This window comes from Chiloscyllium plagiosum, chromosome 23, assembly GCF_004010195.1.
Source record: "Chiloscyllium plagiosum isolate BGI_BamShark_2017 chromosome 23, ASM401019v2, whole genome shotgun sequence".
Classification (NCBI taxonomy): domain Eukaryota; kingdom Metazoa; phylum Chordata; class Chondrichthyes; order Orectolobiformes; family Hemiscylliidae; genus Chiloscyllium; species Chiloscyllium plagiosum.
In genome coordinates, this window is record NC_057732.1 from 38,570,493 (window position 1) to 38,597,269 (window position 26,777).

Below are 26,777 nucleotides of genomic sequence, written 5' to 3' on the forward strand. Positions count from 1 at the left end.
CTCCAAGCTTTAGACAAAGTAAACAAGTGCTACAAAGACAGTACTTGAATAGTTAAATAGACAGTGTCAGAGTGTGGTGCTGGAAAAGCACAGCCAGTCAGGCAGCATCCTAGGAGGTGAGTTGACGTTTCGAGCATAAGCTCTTCATCAGGAATGAAGGGGGGGCCCAAGAGGGCTCAGAGATAAATAGGAGGTGGGGGAGGAGGCAGCTGGGAAGGCGACAGCTAGACGAAGGTGGGGGTGAAGGTGATAGGTCAAAGGGGAGGGTGGAGCAAAGAGGGAAGGAAGATGGACAAGACAGTTCAAGAGAGCAGTGCCGAATTGGAAGGTTAGATCTGGAATAAGGTGAGGGGAGGAGAAATGAGGGGAGGAGAAATGAGGAAACTGGTAAAATCCACATTGATTCCATGTGATTGGAGGGTCCTAAGGCAGAAGATGAGGTGCTCTTCCTCCAGACGTCTAATGGCCAGTCTGACAGACTCGCATGTCCTTGGTACAGTGAGAGGGGGAGTTGAAGTGTTCGGCCACAGGGCAGTGGGGTTGTTGAGTCAGTGTGTCCCAGAGATGTTCTCTGAAAGGTTTCTCTACTTCTAAACGAAAAGGTCCAAATTCAATTCACATGTTTCAGTGGTGTGTCATAGAATATCTGACCAGAGTGATTATAAAATACCTATAATTACAACATTTATTTAATTGAAACTTATAAAAGTACAGACTCTAAGCAAGTGTATTTGCTGCAAAGTGAGTGAGTTGAAGGAGCATTTTTCTCTCCTCCCTCTTCCCTTTACTTATCTTATTCACCATTCAGTACTGGTCTCCTATAGTGTGCAGTTGCTGCTGAGTAATTGGCACCTCATTCCACTGGTGATAAATCATCCATACAATTAAAATATCACATGGCTGTTCACCTGATTTGAACATAGCTTGTGCAATGTAGGAAATCATACATACACCATACGTCCCATACAAACATACAAAAGTATTCTGAGGTTTGGGGTTTGGAACCCAAGTAGTGACTGCAGTCAAGTTTGTATTAACATGAAAGAGATCTACTTGGATAACACATTTAAGGAGTTGGAAAACTCTAGGGGTATGCAGACAAATGAAGAATTATTGACCGTCAGGCAGTTGAAGAGAACAAGGTAAGAAGTAATTTCGGTCATAAAATCGATTTTCTGCTATGGATGCCAATGAGGTGATGGCTTCTCAATGGAGTGCAGTCACAGCCAAGTTGGGGGCACCATAAGTAGCTCAGCTGTACAGGAGGGGAGGAATTCTTTAGTTAGGGAAACAGACAGATGTTTCTGCAGCCATCAATGTAGCTGCAGGATGGCATGCTACTTCCCTGGTGCCAAGGTCAAGGATGGCACAGAACAGTTTCATTGCATGTTTCTGGGAGAGGATTAACAGCTAGAGATTGTGGCTGAACACACTTAGCATTCACAAAAAGGTTGATATGAATGCATGAATTGAGGTAAGTTGATATGATTTAATTGTCATTATAGAGAAATGGCAACAGTGTGGTCAAGAGAACTGAATATCCAAGGATATTATACACCTTCTTTGTGATTACACCAAGGATAATTTTAAACACAAGACAGCCAAATTATTTTATTAATTTGGCAATATTAAAACAAACTTGTTTTAGGAAGTAATAAAACGGACTTAATAAAAGACGGAGAATAGAAACAAAAAATTGAGTTCTACTGCGCATGGCATATCTACATCCACATAAATATTCTGAACTATAAATCAATGGGGTGTTTGATAAGAAAACAGAAGACAACCATTCAACCAAGGTACTGTAAGTCTGACTGACATGCCACATCTGTCACAGAATTAATCAGCAACTATATTCATTCCATTTGAAGAAAACACAGCAGGAAGAATCAAATGGTCCCCTTTTAAGGGCAATAAGGAATAGGTGAGCAGAGTTAATGCATCGGTTAAGTACAGATTTACAAACAGAAGTATTAAATAATTGTTGTTTCTATGTTTTCCAGCTGATACTTATACTTCTGCATACACACATCAGAGCCAATAAAAACAAAGCTTGCAGCATGCATGCAGGACTGACTCCAGTCTAATGCAGATCAGAGTTACAGCTCTCAGCCAAACGTTTTAAGGCTCCTTGCAATAAGTGATGAACTGCGCACTAATCTTCCATTAAACAAATTACTATTTTAATCTCAAGATACATTTTCGTGAGATAATCAATTTTAATGTTTGGGGTTGAACTATTGTTTTAAAACCTACAATGCCCAAAATAAAGAGCAGAGTAAGTACTTTGAATCATGAACATGTAAAGGAAAGCTTTCTTGGGTACTGGGATGATGATGGTCTTCTTGAAGCAGATAGGGACTACAGATAGTAGGAGGGAGAGAGGTTAAAGATGTCAGCAAATACCTCCGCCAGCAGGTCCGCACAGGATCTAAATGCACAGCCGGGGATTCCGTCCAGGCCTACCACTCGCTTTGGGTTAACTCTCAGGAAGACAGATGCGTCCAGGGCTGTCAGGACAAGTGACATTGCATCATTGGCATTCTGCTCAAACTGAGCACAAAAAGCATTGAAGCATCAGGGAGGGATGTGTTTTGTCCACTATCTTTCTCTGCTTCATTTTTTAATCCTGTTACATTGTTTAGGCTTTGCCACAGGTAGTGGGTGTCCATATGGATGGTTTTGGCCTCTAACTTGGTCCAGTACTGTCTCTTGGCATTTCTGATGACTTTTCGGAAGTCATACCTGGATTTTCTGCATAGGTCTTGGTCACCTGACTTGAATGCCTGGTCTTCAGTAGGCAGTGGATTTCCCATTTCATCCAAGGTTTCCAGCTGGGGAACACCCAGATTGGTTGCTTCAGTAGATACCCCTAGTTCTACAGTCACCCACAAGAAAAGACCATCCATCTGCCATACCCCTTCAGAATCTTGTATGTCTCGAACAAGTCATATTGTTCATCTAAACAACGATATTCTACGAGCTTTCTTATGTAGTCTTTTAATGTAACTTTTTAAACCCTGGTATCATTTTCTTAATTCTATAGCATCCTTACTCAAAGTCCATATACCTGTTCTGGAGTTAGGTGCCCAAAGCCTAACTGAGTATCCCAAATTACTTAGGTTTTTGCCTGTATAAGTGAAATATCAATTGCTCTCCTCCAAATTCCAACCTTTGGACTTAAAAGGCAACAATGCATTCAACCTTGGTGACCACTTTTTGTAATTATGCATCAATTTGTGCAAAGTCATTCTAAACCTTTCAACGTTCCTGCTCCTTGGATGCTGCCTGAACTGCTGTGCTTTTCCAGCACCACTAATCCACAATCTGGTTTCCAGCATCTGCAGTCATTGTTTTTACCTAATGTTCCTGGTCTCTCCATAACAGTAAAATGTTTAGAGTATTCTTTCTTGAATCTATTCACTGCTAAATCCTGATTTGCAGTGGAAACAAAGTGTGAATTGTTTCAACAACAGAAATAGAATTACTGGAGACACTCACCATGTCCAGCAGCATCAATTCTGACAAAGTGTCGCGAGACTCGACAGGTTAACTCTGCTTTGTCTCCATAGATGCTGCCGACCTGCTGGGTTTTGCCAACAAATTCTGCTATTGTTCCAGATCTTTGTTCAATTTTAATGAAGAATGACTTGTTGGGTTAGAAAAGACAACTTTGTAATCTACATCCACCCAATTGGCAGATAGCTAGCTTTACCTTAACAGGCAGGAGTACAATGGCTTCCTACTATAAGTGAGTGTATGATATCGTCAGCTGCCCTGATATGTATGAATAGTGAAAGTGGCAGCTTTGAACTTTGTTTCATTTTCTAAAGAGGCAGAATGCAGTAGAGTCAAAATTTTCAAATTATTAGAATATTACAACATATTTCATGAACCAGGTCTTTGCTTAATTGTTTGAGGTATTGTGGTTACCACCTTAAATTGAGGTGGTGGGTATGCACTTTCCCACATAACAGAAATCAGTGCGTATAACTGGGCACCATTCTGTCAAACTGTAGCTCAGTAAGTGACAGGATCCAACAGGGAACCAAATTAGAACTATGCTTTTCTAGTCATGACTAACGACTTCCAATTAGAATTTTCCAGCTTTTAAATAGGTCAACGATTCAAACGGTCTAACATAGGCAAGGAAAAAAGTACTCATGATTACAGTCAAAATGTGATTTTTTTTTAAAAAATCATGTTAGTTACATTGAAGAAATCATAACAAAAACATGATTTTCTTGAAATTTTTAAATAAGACAGTTGATGATAATTGTACAATTAGTCATTTACATCAAGTGCACATATCTATTGGAAGGAACAATCTCAAGGGAATCTTAAATAAGATGCTCACATCAACTTCATCTGCAACAAGGCAAGAAGATTAAGATGTAAATTCAGTAGACTATTTAAGGTTTTTGTGGCAAGGAGAGGGAAAAACTTAACATTTTCACAGGGTAAAAGCTTACACTTCTGGATAGTGTATCAAGATTGTCAACTAAAATGGCAGAAAATTCAATTTTTAAAGTTATTCTAAGTACACTTCCATATTAGCATTGTTGTAAAAGATTTAACAAAATGTCTGCAAATCTACGAAGATTTGTGCACTTCCGTGATGCACATAATGGTAGTATAGCACAGAATTTCAAGAGAAAACAACAAGGCACACTCTCCACTGGGACAAAGAGATGTCAAGGAACTAGGTCACAACAAGCAGACAGAATTCATATAATACACAAGGTGGTGTTCTGCATTTCAGCTTGGTCAATAACAATTTGTGCTGAATGTTATTGTACCTTACTAGAGACAGAGAGCAACAAAACCTTAATTAAAGATGTAGGCCGAAAAGACAGCCTTAAAAAGGTCAAAAGGAAGTGATAAGCAGAGTTTAGGAAGACAATCGCATATGGGATGCCAGAACGGTTATTCAAAAAAATTGAAATTATGCAATGCTATTAACAACCACATGACATCCACAGTACTTGAACCAGTGATGAGTTTTAAACAATTATCATTTTAAAGTAGGAAACATGATACTCGTTCATATTGTAAAAAGTTAATCCCATCTTTTACAAATTAGCTTGAGCCCCATTTGAACCATTAGTTTCAACTAATACCTCTAGACTTACTGTGCTTATAATCTCATTAATTCATTTACTACAGTAAGGAGAAAGTGAGGACTGCAGATGCTGGAGATCAGAGCTGAAAAATGTTGCTGGAAAAGCGCAGCAGGTCTGGCAGCATCAAAGGAGCAGGAGAATCGATGTTCCAGAAGGGCTTATGCCCAAAACGTCGATTCTCCTGCTCATTTATTACAGTAAGACTATTTAAATTCATAATTTTCCAGAGTCCTGTTGAAACGAAATCCAAGTTTGAACAGAAAAGAGTGGAAGGCAGACCCCTGTCTGCATCAAATGGTCCTGAGGTGGAGATGGTGAACAGCACAAAGTTCTTGGGAATAATGATCACCAACATGCCCTGGTCCACCCACATTGATAATACAGTCAAAAAAGCACAGCAACACTTCTACTTCCTCAGGGGACTAAGGAAATCCAACATGTCCATAAAGACACTTAACAAACGGTGTCCTGAAGATCACTGATGCTACCAGTTAGCATTTGTTTACACAAGTCATTGTACTTGAAGCAACTTGCCTACGAAGGCACTTCAACATACTGACACACAGCATTACCAAAATATAAGTAGAAAAATATGCTATAAAGTATTAAAAATGAATCAAGAAACATATTGCTGATAGTTAATTCATTAATGATTTCAGAGTGAAAGCACTCCTAAGTAGCAGTGATTACAGTATAATTGAATAACACTTCCATTTGAGAGAGAGAAGACTAGATCCAAGGTTAGTATTACATGTTAAAAAAGGGCGTGGAAACAGAGCTGGCTAAAGTGAATAGCAAAAATAAGTTAAACGATAGGTCAGTAGAGATGCAGTGGTAAACACTTAAGGAGATATTTTACAATACTTGGACAAGGTACATTCTAGCAAGAAAAAGTGAGATTCTAACAGAAGGCCATATAAACTGTGACTAACCAGACAAGTTAAAAATAGAATCAAATTGAAACAAGCATATAATTCTGCAAAGACAAACAGCAAGTCAAATATTGGACAGAATATAAAACAAAACAAAGAATAACAGCTCAAAATATCAAAAACGATAGTAAGGATCTATATTAGTATTTTTTAAATAAAAGAAAGAGAAAAGTTAAATGAGTACTGGTCCTCTGGGGTGCTGAGAAATTAAAAATGGAAAATAAGGAAATGCCAGGTGAATTAAACATATTTTGTACTGTTTTCAATGGAGGGAAATACAGGACATTTGAGAAATAACTGTGATTCACATGGTGAAAAGGACAGGAGAACTTAAAAACATTTACAAGCACCAAGGAGAGTATAAGAGAAAACAAATAGAACTAAAAGCTGAAAAGTTCAGAGGTCCTGTGGACTTTCTCCTTGAACTTCAAAGGTGGCTGCTGAAATAGGAGAGGATTGATTTTAATTTCCAAAAAATCTTAAGGTTCTGGAAAGGTCCCATCAAATTGAAAAATTATGACTTTGACTGCTTGTTTCATTAACAAGGTAAACATATTGTCGCAAACAGCAGCCAGTTAGCAACATCTTTGATAAGAAATGTTTTCTTGAGGAAGGTATGGTAGGTCACTTAGAAAATCACAGTGCAAACAGGCAAAAGTCAACATGGGTTGTGAAAAGGAAATTGTATGATTAATTTACTGGAACCTTTTGACAAGATAACAAGCAATGTGGAGATAATGGGGTGTGAATGTACTTCTATTTTCAGAATGTGTCATAGGTGTCATATATAAGGGTACAATGGAAAATAACAGCTAATGTTGAAGGCAGTAACATAGCGTGAAATGGTCATTTGGTCATGCAGAACTTGAGTACTGTTGAAAATGGTGGCACATTTTGTCAAAAAATTTCACCTTGCACTCCCATGACCAAGTTTTCCCTTGAATTGATATTTTTTGTGAACTGTCCTGATACATGCAAGATGATAAGCTTTGACAAAATATATTTTTTTCAGCTATAACAATGTGAATAAATGACTAGTTAGCTAACAGGAAACAAAGTAGGCATAAATGGATTATTTTCATGGTATAACTGTGAATGGGCAGAATGCCACTAGAGGGATCAGTGTTGTAACCTCAATTATTTACTAATTATAGTACTCACCTGAATGAAGGCAGTTTACCTATGACCAAAGATGGCATAGGCTGGACCTGATTCTAGTGGAATTTAGAAGAATAAAAGGTGACCTTACTGAATCACACAAGATCCCTGAAAGGATTTGACACAGTGGATGCTGAAAAGATATTTCACCCTTATGGGAGTGACTAGAACTAGAACTTAAAAGTAAGAAGCCTTCCATTCAAAATGGATTTAAAAAAAAGTGGTACCTCTCAGAGAATATGAGTCTTCTTCCCAAGGTGTTGGGTGCATGCCATTGAATATTTTTAAAAGCACAAATTAAAAGGCAGTTAGAATCTTGACTAACAAAGATTATTGGTAGCAGTGGAGCGAAATAATCTGGATTTGAGAGCACAATCAGTTCAGCTGTGATCTTACTGGACGGCAAGCAATTTCAAGGGGCCAAAAGACCCCATTCCTGCTCCTAATTCATGTGTCTACAGAGGAACCTCGATTATCCAAAGGACGTGGACATTGTTTGAGTAATTGAATTCCGGATAATTGAATGCCAGATAACAGTTTAGCCAAGCATCGGGACCTTGTGATCTTGCTGGATAATCCCATATTCTGATAATTGAATGCTGGATAATCAAGGTTCCCCTGTATTTGTGATTCCAGACCAGCATTTTACCCACCAGTGGCAGGCTCAATTCCTGGAAATGAACATTCAGCGCAACTCTTCAGGATGGCGACCTTTTATCAGAAATGGAAGAAGTTAAAATTTGAATATGCAAAGAAAGTACTCAATTGCTCTTATGAACCAGGGACCTTGGTGAAGAATAGAATAGTCTTTTGTTGTCACTTGTATATTTTACAAAAAAAAAAGCAGTGAAAAGTGTTTATGTCACCATTCCATGGCACCTATATAAATAAGAGACAAAAAAAATTAAATCAAAGTCCATCTTAGTTCAATTTACAGCTTCTGGTTTTAGGGAAAAAACAATTTCATTGCCAGATTGCCACGCCAGGCCACTGGAATAGTTTGTGAAATGATTCAAAATCAAAGTGCTGAAGGTTGTTTGTTCAAAACACAGTTGGAAGTTTATGTGGAAATAGTTAAAAATAGGTGAATGCAGAAGTTTTGTTGCAGTGATTGACTCTCCCGTGCCCCAAAGATCTTTGTCAGCAAGGGAGAAAGGGACTCTTTAAACTTCATGAACTGGAGGGAGAGGAGTTAAAATGCATCCATTCCTTCCCCAACTTCTTCCTTTCTCCCAGCCTCAAAATATAACAAAAAAATATTTTACTTCATACGTTTTGTACAGCATGAATGCTATAATATCTACAGGCAAGTTTACAAGGTCAGTCATAGTCACTCTGAATTAAATCAGTGCAATAGAAACTCAGCCCCAGGAGACTAGGCAAGGGAAGAATGACAATACATGGAAATTGTTTATGACTTTTCACAGCTTAGGAATTCAATGTCACCCATAAAGCCAGCTCACCACACAGTAAACCCATTGAATGATTATGGATTATATACACAGAAACCTGTAAAAAGAAATAAATATTAGACGTTGAGCAAAAGGTTAAACTTATCCCTCTGCAATACACTTTATCTGAACTATGATGAGAACTCTCCTCATGGGCCTTCATTAATTCAAAGATGCCATCCTCAACTATATATTTCAACATTGTTCAAAAAAAGACTAGAGCTTCATTTGTTGGGTCAATTACACCAAAAGTTGGCAGTGGGTTTATAGATTGCTGATACAGCAAGTGGCTTTCATGCTGCTAATAAATACAGTTAGGATTTCTGGCCTTCACTAGTAACACACATCATTTCAGACAGCAATTTCATGTATAATTTCATTCCTATTTGTTCCAAGAATGTGGAAGAAACCTGACACCAGTTCTTTGAGATGCAGCCAAATGTAGTAAATCAGTTTTCCTTGCACTACATTTATATTAGTATTACAAAACATACTGCAGTTCAATGTAAACTCGGCCTCAAAGCAATATTAGAAAGCTAGGGAAGGCCTGTATAGGCTAGCAATCAGAAAAAATTGCTTCAATTCAGCCTTAACAACTATGCTCAGGTAGTAGATGATTAAAAGAAATAATTGGCAGGTTAAGGATGAACAAGCAGCAGTTTTCTCAGAAACTCAGTCCTAACAGTATAAATACTTGCAAATACCCACAGAAAGTCAGCTTCAACGAGGAGAAGTGCAAGAGGCCAAATATCCAGAAAGCAGCCATTTACCACATTAGCAATATCATTTTATCTTTCAGTGCCCTGCTTATCTTTAAAAGCAATTGCTATCAAAGTATAGACAAAAGAAATGTATATGATGCCTTTCATGATCTCAGGACAACTCAAAGCATCCTACCGTTAAAGGATTACTCTTTGGAGAGTAGTTACATGATGATGTATAAATTGTACGCATATCACTAAATTCCTCAATCAGCAATATGCAATTGACAATTTGTTCTAGTGATGGTAGCCAAGGGATAGTGACCAGGACACCAAGCAGCATACACCCATTATTCTTCAAATAACATTACTGGCACTTTTACTCCAGTGAACATCATTGTTCTCAATTTACGTCCAAATGGGAAGACTATATTTCTAACAGGGCTGCACTCCCTCCGGATTCCACTGGAATGTCAGCTTAGACTTCATCCTCAATTAGTACTACACCCACTCCCTCCACTACTGATGCTCAGTAGCAGCATTGTATACTATCTCCAAGATGCACTGCAGAAATTGACCAAAGATCCTCGGACAGCACCTTCCAAACCCGCAACAACTTCCATCTAAAGGACAAGACCATCATCTTCAAGCTCCCCTCCAAGCTACTCACCATCTGACTTGAAAATTATATCACCATTCCTTCACTGTCATGGGTTAAAATCCTGGAATTCCCTCTCAAATGGCACTGTGAATCAACCCACAGCAGGTTCGAGAAGGTAGCTCACCACCAACTACTCATGAGCAACTGGAGATGGTCAATAAATGCTAGCCAATCAGCAACACGCATATCTGACAAAAATGAATTTTAAAATGTTTCGGAAAGGAACCTGAATATTGCGGCTGTGGCAGTGTTGATGTTGGCAGTTGTTGCCTGTTTCATGTTCCTTAGATTTGAAGATTGGTTGAGATTCCAGAGTACTGATTCTTTTCAAACATGATTAAACTTCATAATTTGGGGTGAGAGGACGTCTATTTGTTGTCCTTTTCTCTTTGAACTGAATTGTGGCACTTGGAGTGAGAGGGGATTTAACTTTATTACTGCATTGGTTGCTCGGGGGATAACTCTTCAACTGTGACCTCACAGCACACTAATGCTTGAACACAGACCGCTACACGAGAATATTCAGTTCCACAAATCAACTCCAGTCAAGTTAAAACTGGCCTTTTTATCCCTGAGCTTCTTTAGGAGGGGAGAAACGTGTGGCTTGGGACATAATCTGCAGGGGATGGCTTGCTATTGAGCAGAGTGTCATCAGTCTCTCAATATCTTTTATAGTCATAGCACAGTCTGTTTGACTTGCCAGTTCCTCTGGAAGGCTGTTGTTTCAAGTTCCATTTGTATTTCTCTCCATAAACAGCCATCTTACTTGCATCCAAAGCCACCTTTGGCTTTGAACCTTTTATTAAAACGCATTTTGGAGTTACTACAAGGTGAAAATATCCATAGTACTTTGGGATTCTGGCCAGTGTTCATAAAAAAGGTAATGCCAGATTTAGAGGGACGTAATCTTTTTTGCCTTCCTCCCACACCTCCTCTTTGTTCCTGATCAGCCAATCACCCTTTCATCCCATCAGACCCTTGCCTGCCTTGGTTCTTCAGTAAAAGCTGTTCTCTCTAATTTTGCCTGTTCATTAGGACAGCAATCAAACTCGCTGTCAACTCCAATTTTCTCTCCAGAGATTTTGCTTTGCCTGTGAATTATTTTCTATATTTCCTGCTCTTTATTTTCAAAATTTACAGTATTCTGCTGTACCTACTGAGGCAGGTGATTTAGGAATTAGGAGCAAGTTTGGTGGAGAGGGGGTAGTAGTTATAAGCATCCAAGCATTGATGCAGAACACCATGAAATTTCATGGCTTCAAGTCGAAGCTGGGAAAGGAAAACTACAAGTTATCATCCAGCTCAAAGTTTGTGAGAAGATTTGTAGCTCGGGTGCTCGTTGCTGTGGTTCTGTTCGCCGAGCTGGAAGTTTTTGTTGCAAACGTTTCGTCCCCTGTCTAGGTGACATCCTCAGTGCTTCGGAGCCTCCTGTGAAGCGCTTCTGTGGTGTTTCCTCCAGCATTTATAGTGGCCTGTCCCTGCCACTTCCGGTTGTCAGTTTCAGCTGTCCACTGTAGTGGCCGGTATATTGGGCTGTTTGTCCTATATAGTGTTTTGTGCAGTCCTTGCATGGGATTTTGTACACTACATTAGTTTTGCTCATGCTGGGTATCGGGTCCTTCGTTCTGGTGAGTTGTTGTCTGAGTGTGGCTGTTGGTTTGTGTGCTGTTATAAGTCCTAGTGGTGCTAGTCCTGCCTCAGCTAATGAATCAGTGCACCTCAATGTTGAACACCACTGAGGGTAAACAGTGTATTATGATTTAAGGACCTCAATGTTCTTCACCAAGGTGGCGTGACATGCCCCACATTTCTACTTTAGATCTCCAAACTGGTGACAGATTTCAATGATGAGCTCAAAACAAATGAAATCTGCTCCTTTTTAAAATTTAGTAGTAACTGTTTCAATTGTTTTTTTTACAATTTTGATTTTAATAACATTACTGAATCCATGTCATACTTAAATATTATTTCCAGGTTATTACCGGAGTCAAAATAGATGAAACTCAAGAATTTTTCACCATTTCACTGCATAGATAAGAATCTAAATCCCATGATCTTCAAAAAAAAATTCATTGCTTACATTTCCCTTGTTATTTTACAATCAATATGTAGGCAATTGAAACCAGACAATTAGTATCACATTCTCAGCCACTTTTCACTCTCGTTACTGAAGCACATTCATCTGTTTAAGTCACCTATGAACTGCATTCTTAATTAGTGTTATGAAGCCTAAGTTCACATATTAACATTAATGGTAAACTACTTCAGCCAAACAGTAAGGAAGGTGAAAGAAAACAGAACTATTGTGATCTTACAAATCAGTTGTCACAGTAGATTAGGTCATATCTTTATTTTAGTGTACATTATTTGTGCACAACTCTCTACAAAGCCCAGAAAGATTCTACATTTAATTTCAGATGCAAATCACGGTGATGCACATAATATTTGGAAAAACATGACTCCACAAAGAAAATCCCACAGGAAACACTAAATAAAATGAAGATCTGGTAAACTATGTACCAAGTATATTAATAGTGGACTGACCAAGTGATGCAATAATGACTTAACGTTAAAACAAATTAAGTTTCAGAGATGGGGAGTTACAGATCAAACTATTTCTTAACGTAACTACTTCATGCTAATGTAAAATTTAGACCTCTTTCAAGAACCACACAAGACATGCAACAGTACTGAGGCCCAAAATCAACTGTTGATTTCAACCAAGGTAACTAACTGAGGAAAAAAAAATGCTCAAATGGTGCTTCAGCACTCAATCGACTTTGTTAATTTCAGCCAAAATGTATCAATAGCTAACATTCAAAGGAACACCCTAGTTAAGGAACATATGAGATGATATATATTGCAGATCCAAATGACCAAAAAATGTTTTAGCCAGTACATATTGGTAGGGCAATGTACCACACGAAGCAATCAACTTGTCTGGCAAAAAAGACTCATCAAGACAGACCTGACATAACCTCACAAACATCCTTGCAGCGAGTTGATGCTTAGAAGCAAAATACATCTCTTTTGATATATATTATCAAAGATATTTTGACCATCCACTTAAATTAGAGGTGCAGCACGATTTCTTGAAAGAGTCAGACACACATAACAAAAATAAAAGACGTTTTGGTCCAAGTTGTCCACGTTGAAATGATATCCTAAACTGATCTAGTCCCATTTGTCAGTGTTTGGCCTATATCTCGCTCAACCTTACCTAATCATGTACCCATCCAGATCTTTCTTAAATGTTGTAATTGTACCTGCCTCCACCACTTCCTCTGGCAGCCATTTCCACCACCGTCTGCAAGAAAAGGTTGCCCCTCAGGCCCTGGTTAAATCTTTCCCTCTTCACCTTAAACCTGTGCCCCCTAGTTTTTGGCTTCCCTACCCTTGAAAAGAGAATTTGATTATCCACCCTGTGTCCCTCATGATTTTATAAACCTCTATAAAGATAAACCAGCCAGCCTCCATCACTGCAAGGAAAATAGCCTCAACCTATTCAGCCTCTCCTGATAACGCAAACCCTTCAATCCTGCAAAAATCTTCTAAATCTTTTCTGAACCCATTTAACTACACCTTTCCCGTAGCAAGAAGACCAGAACCAAAAACAGTAGTCTAAAAGTGGCCTAATAATGTCCTGTAGATCTGTCAATATTTACCCTGTTACATTATCAAGATGGTGATGAAGCTGGAGCACCTAGGTATTACCATCATAACCTCTTGAGTATTCAACTGCAAGGATCTCTCTGTATTCTGGGAAGGTTACCAGCCTTAACCTCAAGATCACACTTAATCAAGACTGCCTGCAGTTCACAGTGAACCAAAGGATTTGCTCACATTTGAGAAACAGAATAGTAAAGATAACAGTTTTATTAGTATCATGACGATGCAACTCACGCAAATAGGCTTGAGAGGGTATGAGATTATGAAGTACAACAGACAAAGATGGTGAGAATGCAGATCGAAGAAAAGGAGTTTTATTGACCCTTGCGATCTTTAAACTTTAAAAAACCTTGTTTCTATGTTAACTTTAGAGAAGTGTAGTTTCTTTCGCTGATCTGTACACCAATTCAAATTATTGTATACCATATCAACCACGTTTTTAACACTGCAAATTCAGACTGATTTTGAGGCTTTTGCAAATAATCTGAACTCATTCCCATCCTAACACTAAGACTTTATTACAAAATAGTGACCTTCGACATCCTAGCCCTTCCATTTCAATTAACCCATAACAAGGTCTCCAAAAAGGCCAAAGTCAACAGCATTACCCCTTCAGGCATCTCTCAACCACTGAATAATTGAAATGATGTTAAAACGAGACTAGTTTGAATTTAGGTTAGAAGGAACTTGCAAGCATTTCAAAATTGACAGCACACCAGTCCAAAACTATGATCATGCAATCCAACGGAATTCTTGTTAATACTTAATTCCATTTTGTATTCAAATTGAAACTAAAAATAAACAGTGTCCTCAGTTGGCAAATCAATTCTCAGTCTATAATTAAATCCCTTTTAATACAGGCAAAAAGCCATTAAAACATTGGTACAAAATATTTGCTGTGCACAAAATGGCTGCTCTTCCCACTTAGAAAATAGCTACTACAATTTAAAGTGGCTCTCCCTGATACAAAGAGGGAAGCCTTCTGTCAATCTTGCATAGTCTGTTATTTTTAATTACAGCTTCAAGGATTACCCACACAGCATGTCCTGCTGCACCATAAAGTTTAGAAAGCCCGGGCACCTGTGGCAGGAATCAAGTCCCAAATATGAAACGTTAGGCATAATTTCTGTATTAATCCTTATGGGAGCCTGCAAACTGGGACAAAAGTTGGAGCTGAACCATTTCTAACCTGACTGAGTGCAATCTGGTTATATCACAATAATGTATTGCAAAATCTGCACAAAATTAAGAAGAAGAATATGTATCCCAACACTATCAAGTTAAAGATCATCCACAGTCATTGCATACTGAAGCTAGGAATCTATCTACTGGAAGACAACTGAAATTAGCAGCCATCTTTCTACAAAACTCCTGCATGACTCGATGCTGAGTGTACAACAGCATTAATAGACTGCTTTCAAACATCTTTTAAGTGTACCTTCAGACAAAAAAAGTCCTGTCTAATTATCAGCACATTACCCAAAAGGTGTGCATTTGTTAATTCTTGCACCATTATAAAGTGATCCTGCACAGGCCAACTCTCTAAGAGATTTCGATTCCAAATGCAAGCTTTGGTTATTAGATAATAGATAATCCAAAGAACACAGATAATGAGAATTATTCTGGTCTTCACAATACCAAGCTTCATTATGTCTTTGTTCTGAGGATTGTGGAGAAGAGTCATACCCAATTCAAAACATTAACTATGTTTCTCTCTCTCTATAGATGTAGCCCGAGCTGTTGAACCTCTCCACAATTCTTTGTACATGTTTCATTAATGTCTTTGCTGTAACACCAATATGGTTAAGGGGAGAGTATTCCATTGTATGTTTTTGGAGTCAAGAGTGCAATGTACCACTACGACTGACAGTCAGCATTATCAATAATGATCAACTTATTTTCTACTGTTGAGAAAGCCACAACCAATGTACATTATAATTTGTCTTTTACTTCAACGGTGATTGGGGACTGAGAACTTTACCAATGCAAGAAGCGGAAAACATATTCATATCAGACACAAATTCTCCCTTCCTGATCCTACAATTTTCATAAATGCAGTACTTGATATACCTGAATCATCATCTGATGCTCTATTTCTACACATCTAATTGAGATGCCCTCAACCTTTAGATAGCCATTTAAGATTTAGTCGAATAAATCAAAAACATAGCCATCTGAAGATACTGCAGGATTCTATTGCATACTATAAGAGCTGAGCAAAGTCTAACTCTTTCAGAAAGGGGAGAGCACACTGACTTCTTTTAAATTAGTCAACAAGCTTGAATTTCCTTAAAAAAATACCAAATGAGGGGCTAATGAACATCAACTTTCTGATTCAGCAAAGGCACATTTATAATCAGGTATTATATACAAGGTTAATTACTCCACACTTTAAAGTCATTCTGACATATTTCAGCCGTAAGGCACTGTATTTTTTTCCCTTTTCAGATGCAGAATCAGGCTACACATACTCTGCCTTCTGCATCAGAAAAAACAAAAAAGAATTTGACAATAATAAGCTATTTTTCCAGTATAAGGTTGCGTTGTCAGATATAGCAGGTAATATAATTTAGAGGTTGGATTTCGAGAATAGATCAAAATATAATAGTTACCATTATCCCTCAACCGAAACTCCAAGTGTAAAAGTATTTTCAATAACATGGTAAAAAAATTATTTTATTGCCTCCTGCCATGTCACTTGCAGTACCACACATTGAAGTTGCTTTTAGTCATGCTAAGCCAAACACTAATAGATAAACAGCTGTTCTGAAAAAGGAAAAAAGTGAATGATATATTCAGTGATTATTAAAATCATCAGAAAGTCAATTACGCTTTTACATATGGATCCTACAGTAGAGTCTTCCAGTTTGACAAAATAAATCACAGTAATCCATGAGGCAACAGTCAGTTTGTGACTGCTTCAACTGCAACAAAACAACTTCAATTAGTGAAAGACTTAAACTAACAATGCTCACTGCAGCAAGAAATTCCAAAACGAAGAAATGAAGTGATGATATCTTCTGAATCTGCGTTACCTTCAGCTGTAGGCAGCTGCTCTTAAGATTCCCTACAGTGTGAAAACAGGCCCTTCAGCCCAACAAGTCCACACCGACTCTCCGAAGAGTAACCCACCCAGACACATTTCCCTCTGAATAATGCACCTAACACTATGGGCAATTTAGCATGGCCAATTCACCTGACCTGCACATTTTTGGACTGTGGGAGGAAACCGGAGCACCCAGAGGAAACCCACACAGAGGCTGGGAGAATGTGCAAACTCCACACAGACAGTTGCCCAAGGCTAGAATCAAACCTGGAACCCTGGTGGTGAGAGGCAGCAGTGCTAACCACTGAGCCACTGTGTCACCCACCCAGATGCTGGGTGATATTTGTAAAAACAGCTTTTGATAGAGAACGAAATGTCTCTCTCATTCCTCAAAGACAATGTTTCACAGCATTTGTCCTCCTTTGTGTGTGCAACCAATGAAATGTTCTATCATTACCTGCTTTCCAACATCCAACTCTGTAGTCTGCAGGTTTGTAGTCTTGCTCAATTTTTATCAGAGAAATTGATTTGTTATCATCAGCCCTCTTAGGTAACAAGATTAAAGATTTTTGGATACATTTCCCTTTCAAGTTCTTACAACCATTTATACAGTATCCTAATTAAGTCCCAGGACAGATTATATGCCATTGTCTCCCATATTAATCACATTAAAAAGTATATTACAGCACAACAGGAGGGTATTTAGTCCTTCCAGCCTATTCCAAATATGTCACTACTGACCTATACCTAAACTCAAATTCCCAGAGCTCTTGAAAGCCTCACCAAAAAAAAATCTTGATCCTGAAAGTCAGAGCTTACTCAGCATCAGTCCGGTTTTAAATGAAACCCAAGTTCACATTTCCAATGCTATGTGCAAAACTGGATTCCTAATTTCATCCGTGGATGACCTGGAATAACCTTTTATCTGTATTCTCCAATCAGAAGAATTTGTTTCTCTGAATCAACCCGGTTTATTCACTATAAAGTGTAAGCACTCCAACTGCTTTCATCCACACAATTTTGAATTCTGTGATATCAATAGTGAAAACAGCAACAGCTATATAAAGGAAGTCCTGCAACAGCCAGCTCATCACATTCCACCAATCAAGCAGAGTCCAGTGAGCCTTATTTTGTAAAATTATAACAAAAATATTAGTAACTTCCCTCTCATATTTCTTCTGATAGTCTAAATGAAAACAATATGCTTTCAATTCATCAATTCAAAAGCTTTCAAGGTCTGGGATCTTTATTTCCAGATATATGAACAACTTGTTCAAGAAACACTACCACAATGATGTTCCTGCCATCTTGTGGTATTTAGATGACAGTGAAAGTGGCAATGAAATTAAAATATTCCACATTTAGCAGCAACACTTTTTCATTCTCTTGATAGTTACCCCTTCAGCAACTCAATAACAAGCATATGCTCAAACACTTTCATTTTGAGAGGTTGCCTTGGGGGGCTTGACCAGATGCACAATGCACTAAAGTCTTCAAAGGCAAGTAAATGCCTTGCCTGTTAAGTTCTAAACTACTGACAAATATAACAAACGTGAACAGAATAGAATAAATAATCTTGCCAAAGATGTAGGTATTCAGAGCCAGAGAGAAAAGAAGTGAGATGGCAGTATGTAAAGAGATGGGCCAGAGGAACGATATGAAAGCAGCAACAGGAGATAACGCAAAAGAAAGGGCATTGAAGAGGGCAAAATGAAGAGGGCTGCACAGTAGGAAGGGCAATGTGACACTGTACAAAGAGGGGCAAAGCAAGTTGGTGCAACAGGGAGTTGCAATGCAAGTCGGCACAAAGAATAGGGACACAGCAGAATGCAGCAAGTAGCGATGACAAGAGGGGTAGTGGGGGCAAGACAGTATACTAAAATGTTTTAAATACACTTTGTCTTTTCACAGTAATTTGAGATATACCAAGCACTTTTCAGGTCCAAAAATGGCAGCCATTGACCCATTTGCACATTTACATTTTCCACAATAAACAACCAGATAACCACTGCCCCACAGAAGAACTTTGATGTGCTCCACTTCTAAGTCAACAGGTTAAGGAAGTTATTCATGCTGCACCTTATAACAATACAATGCCACCACCAGTCCAAAATAGCACTTTGCCTACCAAATAAACGAGCAATGTTGTGTATGAATTTCAGTGCTGGAGCAATGCTAGACACATAGGCCTATTCATTTATTCATTTTTGTGATAAAGTGTGCGGACCCCACCCAACTGACTTATAAGACCCAAAATAGCATATCTTCTATTGGATGTGGCTCTTCGATTGCACAACATTTTGAGGGATCCTGCGTGCACCAGTGACGTCAATAAACAATTTAAGATGGACAGTTAAGTATGGATAGGCTACAGGTATTCATACACAAGGGCACTCTACATCAAAAGAAAGATGTTAGGTCTTGCACCTTTTTAAATTATCCAGAAGCTCAGTGATCTAGTTCCCCATTGTTTTTCGTATGACAATGGTTCAGCCAGAGTGGACTTGCTAAATAAACAGCACCCTTTCCTTCTGTATTATAAATTGCTATAATCATTAGCATTCTTGAGTTTGTGCTCATTAGGGAAAACTTAAAAGCTTCAATAACATCTCTCCTTTCAGCAATGAGAAAGCAATTAGATAATATAACAATGTAGACTTCACACTTTTGGGAAAAAAAGGTTCTTGAATTTTTCTCTAAAGGACAGATGGACTGACACATTGGAACAGTCACAAGTGCAGGCCCAGGGATTTATTATAATGTATAAAAAGGGATCAATTAACCCTGTGGAACCCTATATTTCCAATAGCCCTTCAATATGACCAGTTGTTCAGTTAGTGACTGCATCAAAATTTTAGTTATAGCTTTACGATGTCGATAATACCAAAATATTCTCATAACATTACTTGATGAAAAAGATTTCCAAAATCACCCCTACATAGCTGCAATGTTAGGATCCAGCTATTTATATTTACAGTCAAATGAAGTTCAACACAGAAGATTCCCAACAAAAACAATCTTAAATTTCTTCTCCAAGAAATGTATTGCCATCATTCACAAGCCCAATTTTCAACAATAAATCAACACTGCAAATCAGGTGCAACATTTCATCACTTCATAATGGGAGCCGGTTAATGATTTAAAGCAGGGGGCATGCTACCTTCACGTATCCATCAACAAGTGCCAACAAGTAGTCAATCATAAGATTATGCAATTACATATTTTACTCCCAATAGTTTTGGATATAGGACACTTGCTTAATGTGCAATACCTAATTGGAAACTGGAGTCAGGATGATCAAATATGGGAATGCAAGAACATAACTAACCAGGACTCTAAGCCTGAATTACCATTCACTCACTGCTAATCTTTAGTTCAAGATCATAGACTGGCCTTTGCTTCATATCTTCTGATACCTTATAAAAATCTGTCCACTTCAATCCTAAATTTTAATTGAGCAACTCCGCATTTTTAGAGTACAAATGTTGCACGTGTTCACTACTTAGTGAAAAATATATTATTATGGCCATTCATCCTGAATTTTCCTGCACCAATTCTATTGAATTATTTTAATCATTTTAAAAGTCTCAATCTGGTTACCCTTAAACTTTTCAATTCAGAAGAATACAGAGGAATTTTGTGATTTATTTTTGTAATGAAACCCTGGCATTAATCTGGTAAAAATGTTTACTTTCCAAAAGCAATACTGAACAGAGTACTCCTAGTTATACCACAGAATTATCCTCTCAACACTGTTGCATGCCAAACCAGTTGAGTTGGCCACAAAAATATTCCATTTGGCTTTTACCTTCATTTTTGTAGTTGCATGCTAATGATCTCCAGGCAAACAATCCATAGCTCCTTCACAGCCCTTAAACTTGTTCTAAGAAGAAAATACTAATTTGGCTTTTCTAGATCCCAAGCAGTTGGAGTAGTACATCCCCACGCCAGTACTTTTACTCATTCCTTCACTTTACGTCCTTTTCCAGTTTCCTATTTCCATCCAAGTTTTAAAATATCTCAAAATTCCATTGAGATTTCAACAGAGTAGAAGGAATAAGAAAAATATTCATCAAATTTGAACTCAACACTTTTTTCATTAATTAGATGCTTAAATAACTTCAAGCAAACATAAGACAACTTTCCAAAAAAAATTTTTAGCAACCGATATTTAGGTTTTATTTTAATGTAGTACACCTGATTAACAGCAATTACAAAAGGGTTTATTTGCATCATACACATGCATATTTGTATTTTAATGGTCTTCAGGACTTTCAGGTTGCCATAGACTCTGATGAGTGGACAATAGTCATTGTGTTTTATTCCCCAGGCAACTGTAGAGGTGAATAAGTTTTCTTGTGTCTCTGTTTTCCATCTGGCATCAGCCTGCATCACTCCAAAAGCTGTTAAATGTTTGTTTTCTGTTTGCACTGGTAATGACTGCTTCACTGAACAAAAAAACGTTCTTTGAGAAAAATCAGCCAAATTATTAAATCAGGAATGTTTTTCTTTTTAAAAAGGGCAATGTACTTTTGTCAGGAAAGGAAAAGGTAACTACTAGGGAAATTACTAAACCAGTATTGAACCCTGAGGGATGTGGGGAAAGAGAGAAATTGGGTAGTTTTATTAACACAACTGGAGGACCAGATTGTTGAAGCTCCATCTCAGGTTAATTCAGTACTCACGATCAAGCCCAATAGCTCCTAGCCACTTTCCATGATAAAATTATCACCGCCTACTGTTAGAGAAAAATATTCAGTGTCATCAGCTGCTTCAATGAATAAAATAGCTCCCTTGCCAAGAATGAAGCAGCTGATGACACTGCATATTTTTGTTTGAACAGTAGGCATTTATGATTTCATCAAGACAAATGCCTTTGAGGAGTCATTGCAACACTGAGACGAGAACAGCAACCAAGAAATGAATCAGACATCATTAAGGTAGATGCAATCTTTCTAGAGTCAAATTCCATCTCCTCACTGGAACATGCAATGGTAACAAAACTAATTAATGAAAACATAACAATGGTTTAACAATTTATTTTCACAGTTCAGGAACCCAGACCTGCCACAATTGATGGCAAACCATGCTGTACACAATGCTATTCTGAACCTCTCTCAAATAGAAAAAGACTATGATTGCAATTCCAGTACAGAAGCATCACAAACCAGCTTTAAAGAGACTGCGCTAAAAACTCATTTTAAGTTGAATCAATTAATATTGAACAGTAGAACATTTAGAATCTTTTCAATTAGCATAAATCTTCTCATGTCTAGAAACACAGGAACAGCAGTCAGTCTCCATTCGGTAAGATAGCAAATTAAATGCTTTATTTTGGAATACACTCAATTTCAATACTTCAGCAAAAATCAGCTTCCTTAAATGTCCTGAAACACAAGTGTTTAACTGTGAAATTGTGGAAGAACAACTAGTACAATACTACATTGTGTAGAAATCTATGCTTCATTATCCAAAACAGCCATTGGATGAAGTATAGTCCAGGATCCACACATTCTTGAACCCTTGCAATAAAACTGAAAATCTCAAATGACCTCAATTCTAACTCACTAGTTTATCCTGACTAAATTTAATAAAACTACAGCCATTCCTACTGCTGTTCTCTCACTTCTCAAAATATGTTAAACCTAAGCACAAGATTTACATATGAAGATGGTCATGTGGGCAAAGTACCAGTAAACAATTCAACACTCATGGAACCATTTATCAAAAGTCATGTTCAAGAGAAGCATTGCAGGAGGGAAGCAAAAGGCAACATGTAACAATTTATGTAGCGACCCATAAAATTGGTCTCCATTCATAGCTGACCTGGACACTAGCAAGTTAGTTAAATCTGTAGTGGTGGGTTGGAGTGAAATGGGAGAGCAAGATCTCAATGAATGCTTTGAAAAAGAAGTTCTGGCAATAAACCCAAACGTTTTGTAGCAACATCACAAACATAAACAGAGTAAAATGCAATTCAACAGTTAGTGGTCAATAAACTGGAGTCTTTTACAGGCTTACCTTTTTGCCAATCAACTTCTTCCGCAGAAATTCCCGGGCCTCAAACATATAAGGAATGTCATAGAGGGGCCGCAGTTTCCTTCGATCCTAAGTATAAAATGAAAATAGAGAAAACTCTAGTTAAAATATTGACGAATAACTGAAGGACAGACAGATGCCTATTTGAACAGCAATTAATAGACAGTATAACAGGATAGTAGAAAATAGCATTTCTCAGATAAACTTGTTGTTTACTTATGTTTAATGAATTTTGACTCTTGGAATCTCATTTCTTAAAAATATGGCCACTCAGATGCATAAAATTATTATTCAGCACAGAAGTAACAAGCTGTGTTAATGTGGTCTGCACTGTGACCATAGTTTCATTCTAGATAGTTTCATTTTCCCTACTCTTCCTCAATGCAAGTATGAATGAGCAACACTTGTTACTGAAAAAAAAGAATGCTAAGTACATAGCAAAGATGCTGAAAATGAAACTTAGGATTGTTAAGGAGGATGACGTAACAAGATCAACAGTCAAAATGACGGCAAAAGTTTTAAAAGTCATCAAAATAAAAGTTTCTTCTTTGTTTAAAGGTTGACATTGAAGTGTCACTGATCTGGTCTCCTTTTACTATGCCCACACAGAATACCTTTTGGTTCCCTTGCCAGTCAAGAATCTATCTACTTAGGGTCATAGAGTTATAGAGATGTACAGCATGGAAACAGATCCTTCAGTCCAACCCATGCCAACCAAATATCCCAACCCAATCTAGCCCCACCTATCAGCACCCGGCCCATATCCTTCTAAACCCTTCCTATTCATATACCCAACCAAATGACTCTTAAATCTTGCAATTGTACCAGCCTCCACCACTTCCTTTGGCAGCTTATTCCATACACGTACCAACCTGTGTGTGAAAAAGTTGCCCCTTAGGTCTCTTTTATATCTTTCCCCTCTCACCCTAAACCTATGCCCCCTAGCTCTGGACTCCCCGACCCCAGGGAAAAGACTTTGTTTATTTATCCTATCCATGCCCCTCATAATTTTGTAAACCTCTATAAGGTCACCCCTCAGCCTCTGATGCTCCAGGGAAAACAGCCCCAGCCTGTTCAGCTTCTCCCTATAGCTCAAATCCTCCAACCCTGGCAAAATCCTTGTAAATTTTTTCTGAACTCTTTCGGTTTCACAACATCCTTCCAATAGGAAGGAGACCACTTCTGCCTTAAAAATATTCAACAATCTGGTTTCTACCATTATCTGGGGAAATTACATTCCAAATGACAAAAGAATTGAGGATAAAGGGAAAAATGATAAATAAAATGGCAAAACATGACATCCATCTATCTTAAAAAAAGAACAGGCATGGATTTGTTGTGCATCCTTCACATCCCCCAGGCATCAGCATACACTTCATAGTCAATTAAGCACTCTAAAGCAGAATTATTAGTATGATGCAATCAAGTAAGTTCGAAAGTGAAATTACTGATGTAATACCATAGTAATGCATTGGTAAGAAAATACTGTGAAATGTCTGCGAAAACATTGTGATTGAAGTACAGCTTTGAATGACCTTCCGATTTGAGAGATAAAATTCTACCCTTGAATGAAGATTGACACTTCAAATAAGCATGTGCTAAACCAGAACTTGTAAACTGCAAGCCAACACATGTTTATTTTGAGGTAATGAGCCATAACAAAATTCAGCAACATTGATAGCAACTGGGGGATTGGAAAGATAACTTAGTACATACATCATAGATCAGTTGAATGAGAGGACAAAAGCTGCCAAATGGAGTATAATGTTGGAAATCAAAATTATTCACTTTTCAAGGAATAATGAAAAAGTGATACTGCTTAACTCAAGAATGACAACATGCATATGGATTGGGAGCAGAACATTCAACTCCTCAAGCCTGCTCCCCCATTCAGTAGATCATGGCCAATATTTTTGGGCTTCAAATTCAACATTGTCATCTATTCCCAATCTTCCTTGCCAAACAAAAATCTCTCCACCTCTGCTTCAAAAACATGAAACAGCACTGTCACAACTGCATTCTGAGGCAGAGTTTCAAAGTCGCACAAATGTTATGACAGAAAAAAATTCTCATCTCCTCCCTAAACGGAGACCCCTAATTTTAAAACAGTGCCACTTAATTCATCCACAAGAGAAAACAACATGGCATGACTATGCAGGATATTACATACTTCAATCAACCTCACTCTTCTAAAACAAGGCCAGTTTGTTTGATTACTCTCCTTCCCATTAAACACAGTACCAATCTTGAAAAGCATTTAAATTTATTTTCACAAAACCCATTCAGAACAAAACATAATAAAGATCCACATGTTTGAATTTGGCATCATTTAGCATCACATATGCACCAAAAATCTGATGGGGTGTCTCCAGTAGGACATCATTCCTGCTACTGACCCAGGGCTATTATTTTCTGGGTAGGTGGGCTAAGAAAATTGCAGCTGGACCAGGTTTTCAGTCAGTAATGTAGCTTTTTACAACATGAAAATTTCAAAATGTTGACATAGTTGTTTTGAGAAATTCCTTGAAAAATAAAACAGCTACTCAACACTTGTCAAAACTAAAGATTTTAGATCATCTTTTGTTTCCTTTGAAAATATACTTCTTTCATTCATTGTGAAATACTTCAGACATCCTGAGGTCAGGAAAGAAATTATATACATGCAATATTTCCATTACTGTGCATTTAAAAATATTATTTTTGATAGTTACTTCAATGATTAAGATGATGTTTTGAACACAATCAATCAATCATTCAGGACTTCGAGGCATACTTTCACTTTTATATTAATGAACAAGAACAAAAAACAATTCAGAAACCTGGGTCTACGTTTTCAATTTTTATGTAAACTATAGGGACATCTTGACTACGCTATCAAACTGACATTATCATACCTTTATAAGCCAGGAGCTGACCCAATAACAACTTTGAAAATACATTAACAAACTCCATGCTAACATCTAAGCTCAAAGGCCAAGAAAATTCATCTTGCTATTATTTTATCAAATGATCAAAGATATAGGATTGGTTCCCAAAAGAAAAAATAAGAACCATCACTCCCTTCCTTTACAATAACCTTCACTATGGCCTTTAAGATTCATTATCATAATACCTACTTTTTAAATCAGTCAGATATTGAGCCAACAGCAACAAGAGATGCAAGACTGTGCAATAATATGGTCTTTCCTTTCCGATTGAAATTTAGTGGCTCCTTGTTAAGTTAGGTCATATACATATACACAAGGCAAGCTCCCTAGATTATTTGAACAGAGCTTATCTTGTTCTCACTTCTTGAAGACTGACGCAGTATTACTTGCAGTATTATTAGTTGTTTGTTCAACTGTAACATAACTATAGAGACCCCAATACTTTGATAGAAAAATCCTGCATTTGGGCATTGTTTTCATTCCTCTATTGATGCCATCAATTGCTCAGGACCAAAGGTTAAGGAAAAGCAGCTTCAGAAAGCTTCATGAGCAAAAATATTTGCGTAACAGCAGACTTTTGAGACTTACAGAACTCCAGTTAGATACAAGTTCAAAGCACCTGTCCAAGTGCAAAAACATAGTACAATTAAATTTCTGGAATTTTTTTTAAAGACAGCTTATTGAATCAGTCCTGGGCTACCATGTAGATCTTGTGAAATTATCAAACACTAGCAGCAGAGCAGAATCCTACAAGATCTGACGGAAAATTGGTTGCCTGCAGAAGCTCCAGTCATAGAGTAATAGAGTCAGAGATGTACAGCACGGAAACAGACCCTTCAGTCCAACTCGTCCATGCCGACCAGGTATCCCACCTGCCAGCACATGGCCTATATCCCTCCAAATCCCTCCTATTCATATACCCATCCAGATGCCTTTTAAATGTTGCAATTGTACAAGCCTCCACCACTTGCTCTGACAGCTCATTCCATACACGTACCACCCTTTGAAAATGTTGCCCCTTAGGTCTTTTTTATATCTTTCCACTTTCACTCTAAACCTATGCCTTCTAG

General features: G+C 37.8%; 1 protein-coding gene across 2 annotated transcripts in view; it reads right to left on the reverse strand.

The window, feature by feature from the left end:
- snd1 (staphylococcal nuclease and tudor domain containing 1) overlaps positions 1-26,777 on the reverse strand; it is an 854,179-nt gene that overhangs the window by 729,011 nt on the left and 98,391 nt on the right. For both annotated transcript variants that reach the window (XM_043713955.1, XM_043713956.1), the window contains exon 11: positions 22,763-22,849. In XM_043713955.1, the coding sequence (XP_043569890.1) occupies positions 22,763-22,849 (87 nt within the window). The remainder of the gene's footprint in view (positions 1-22,762; positions 22,850-26,777) is intronic.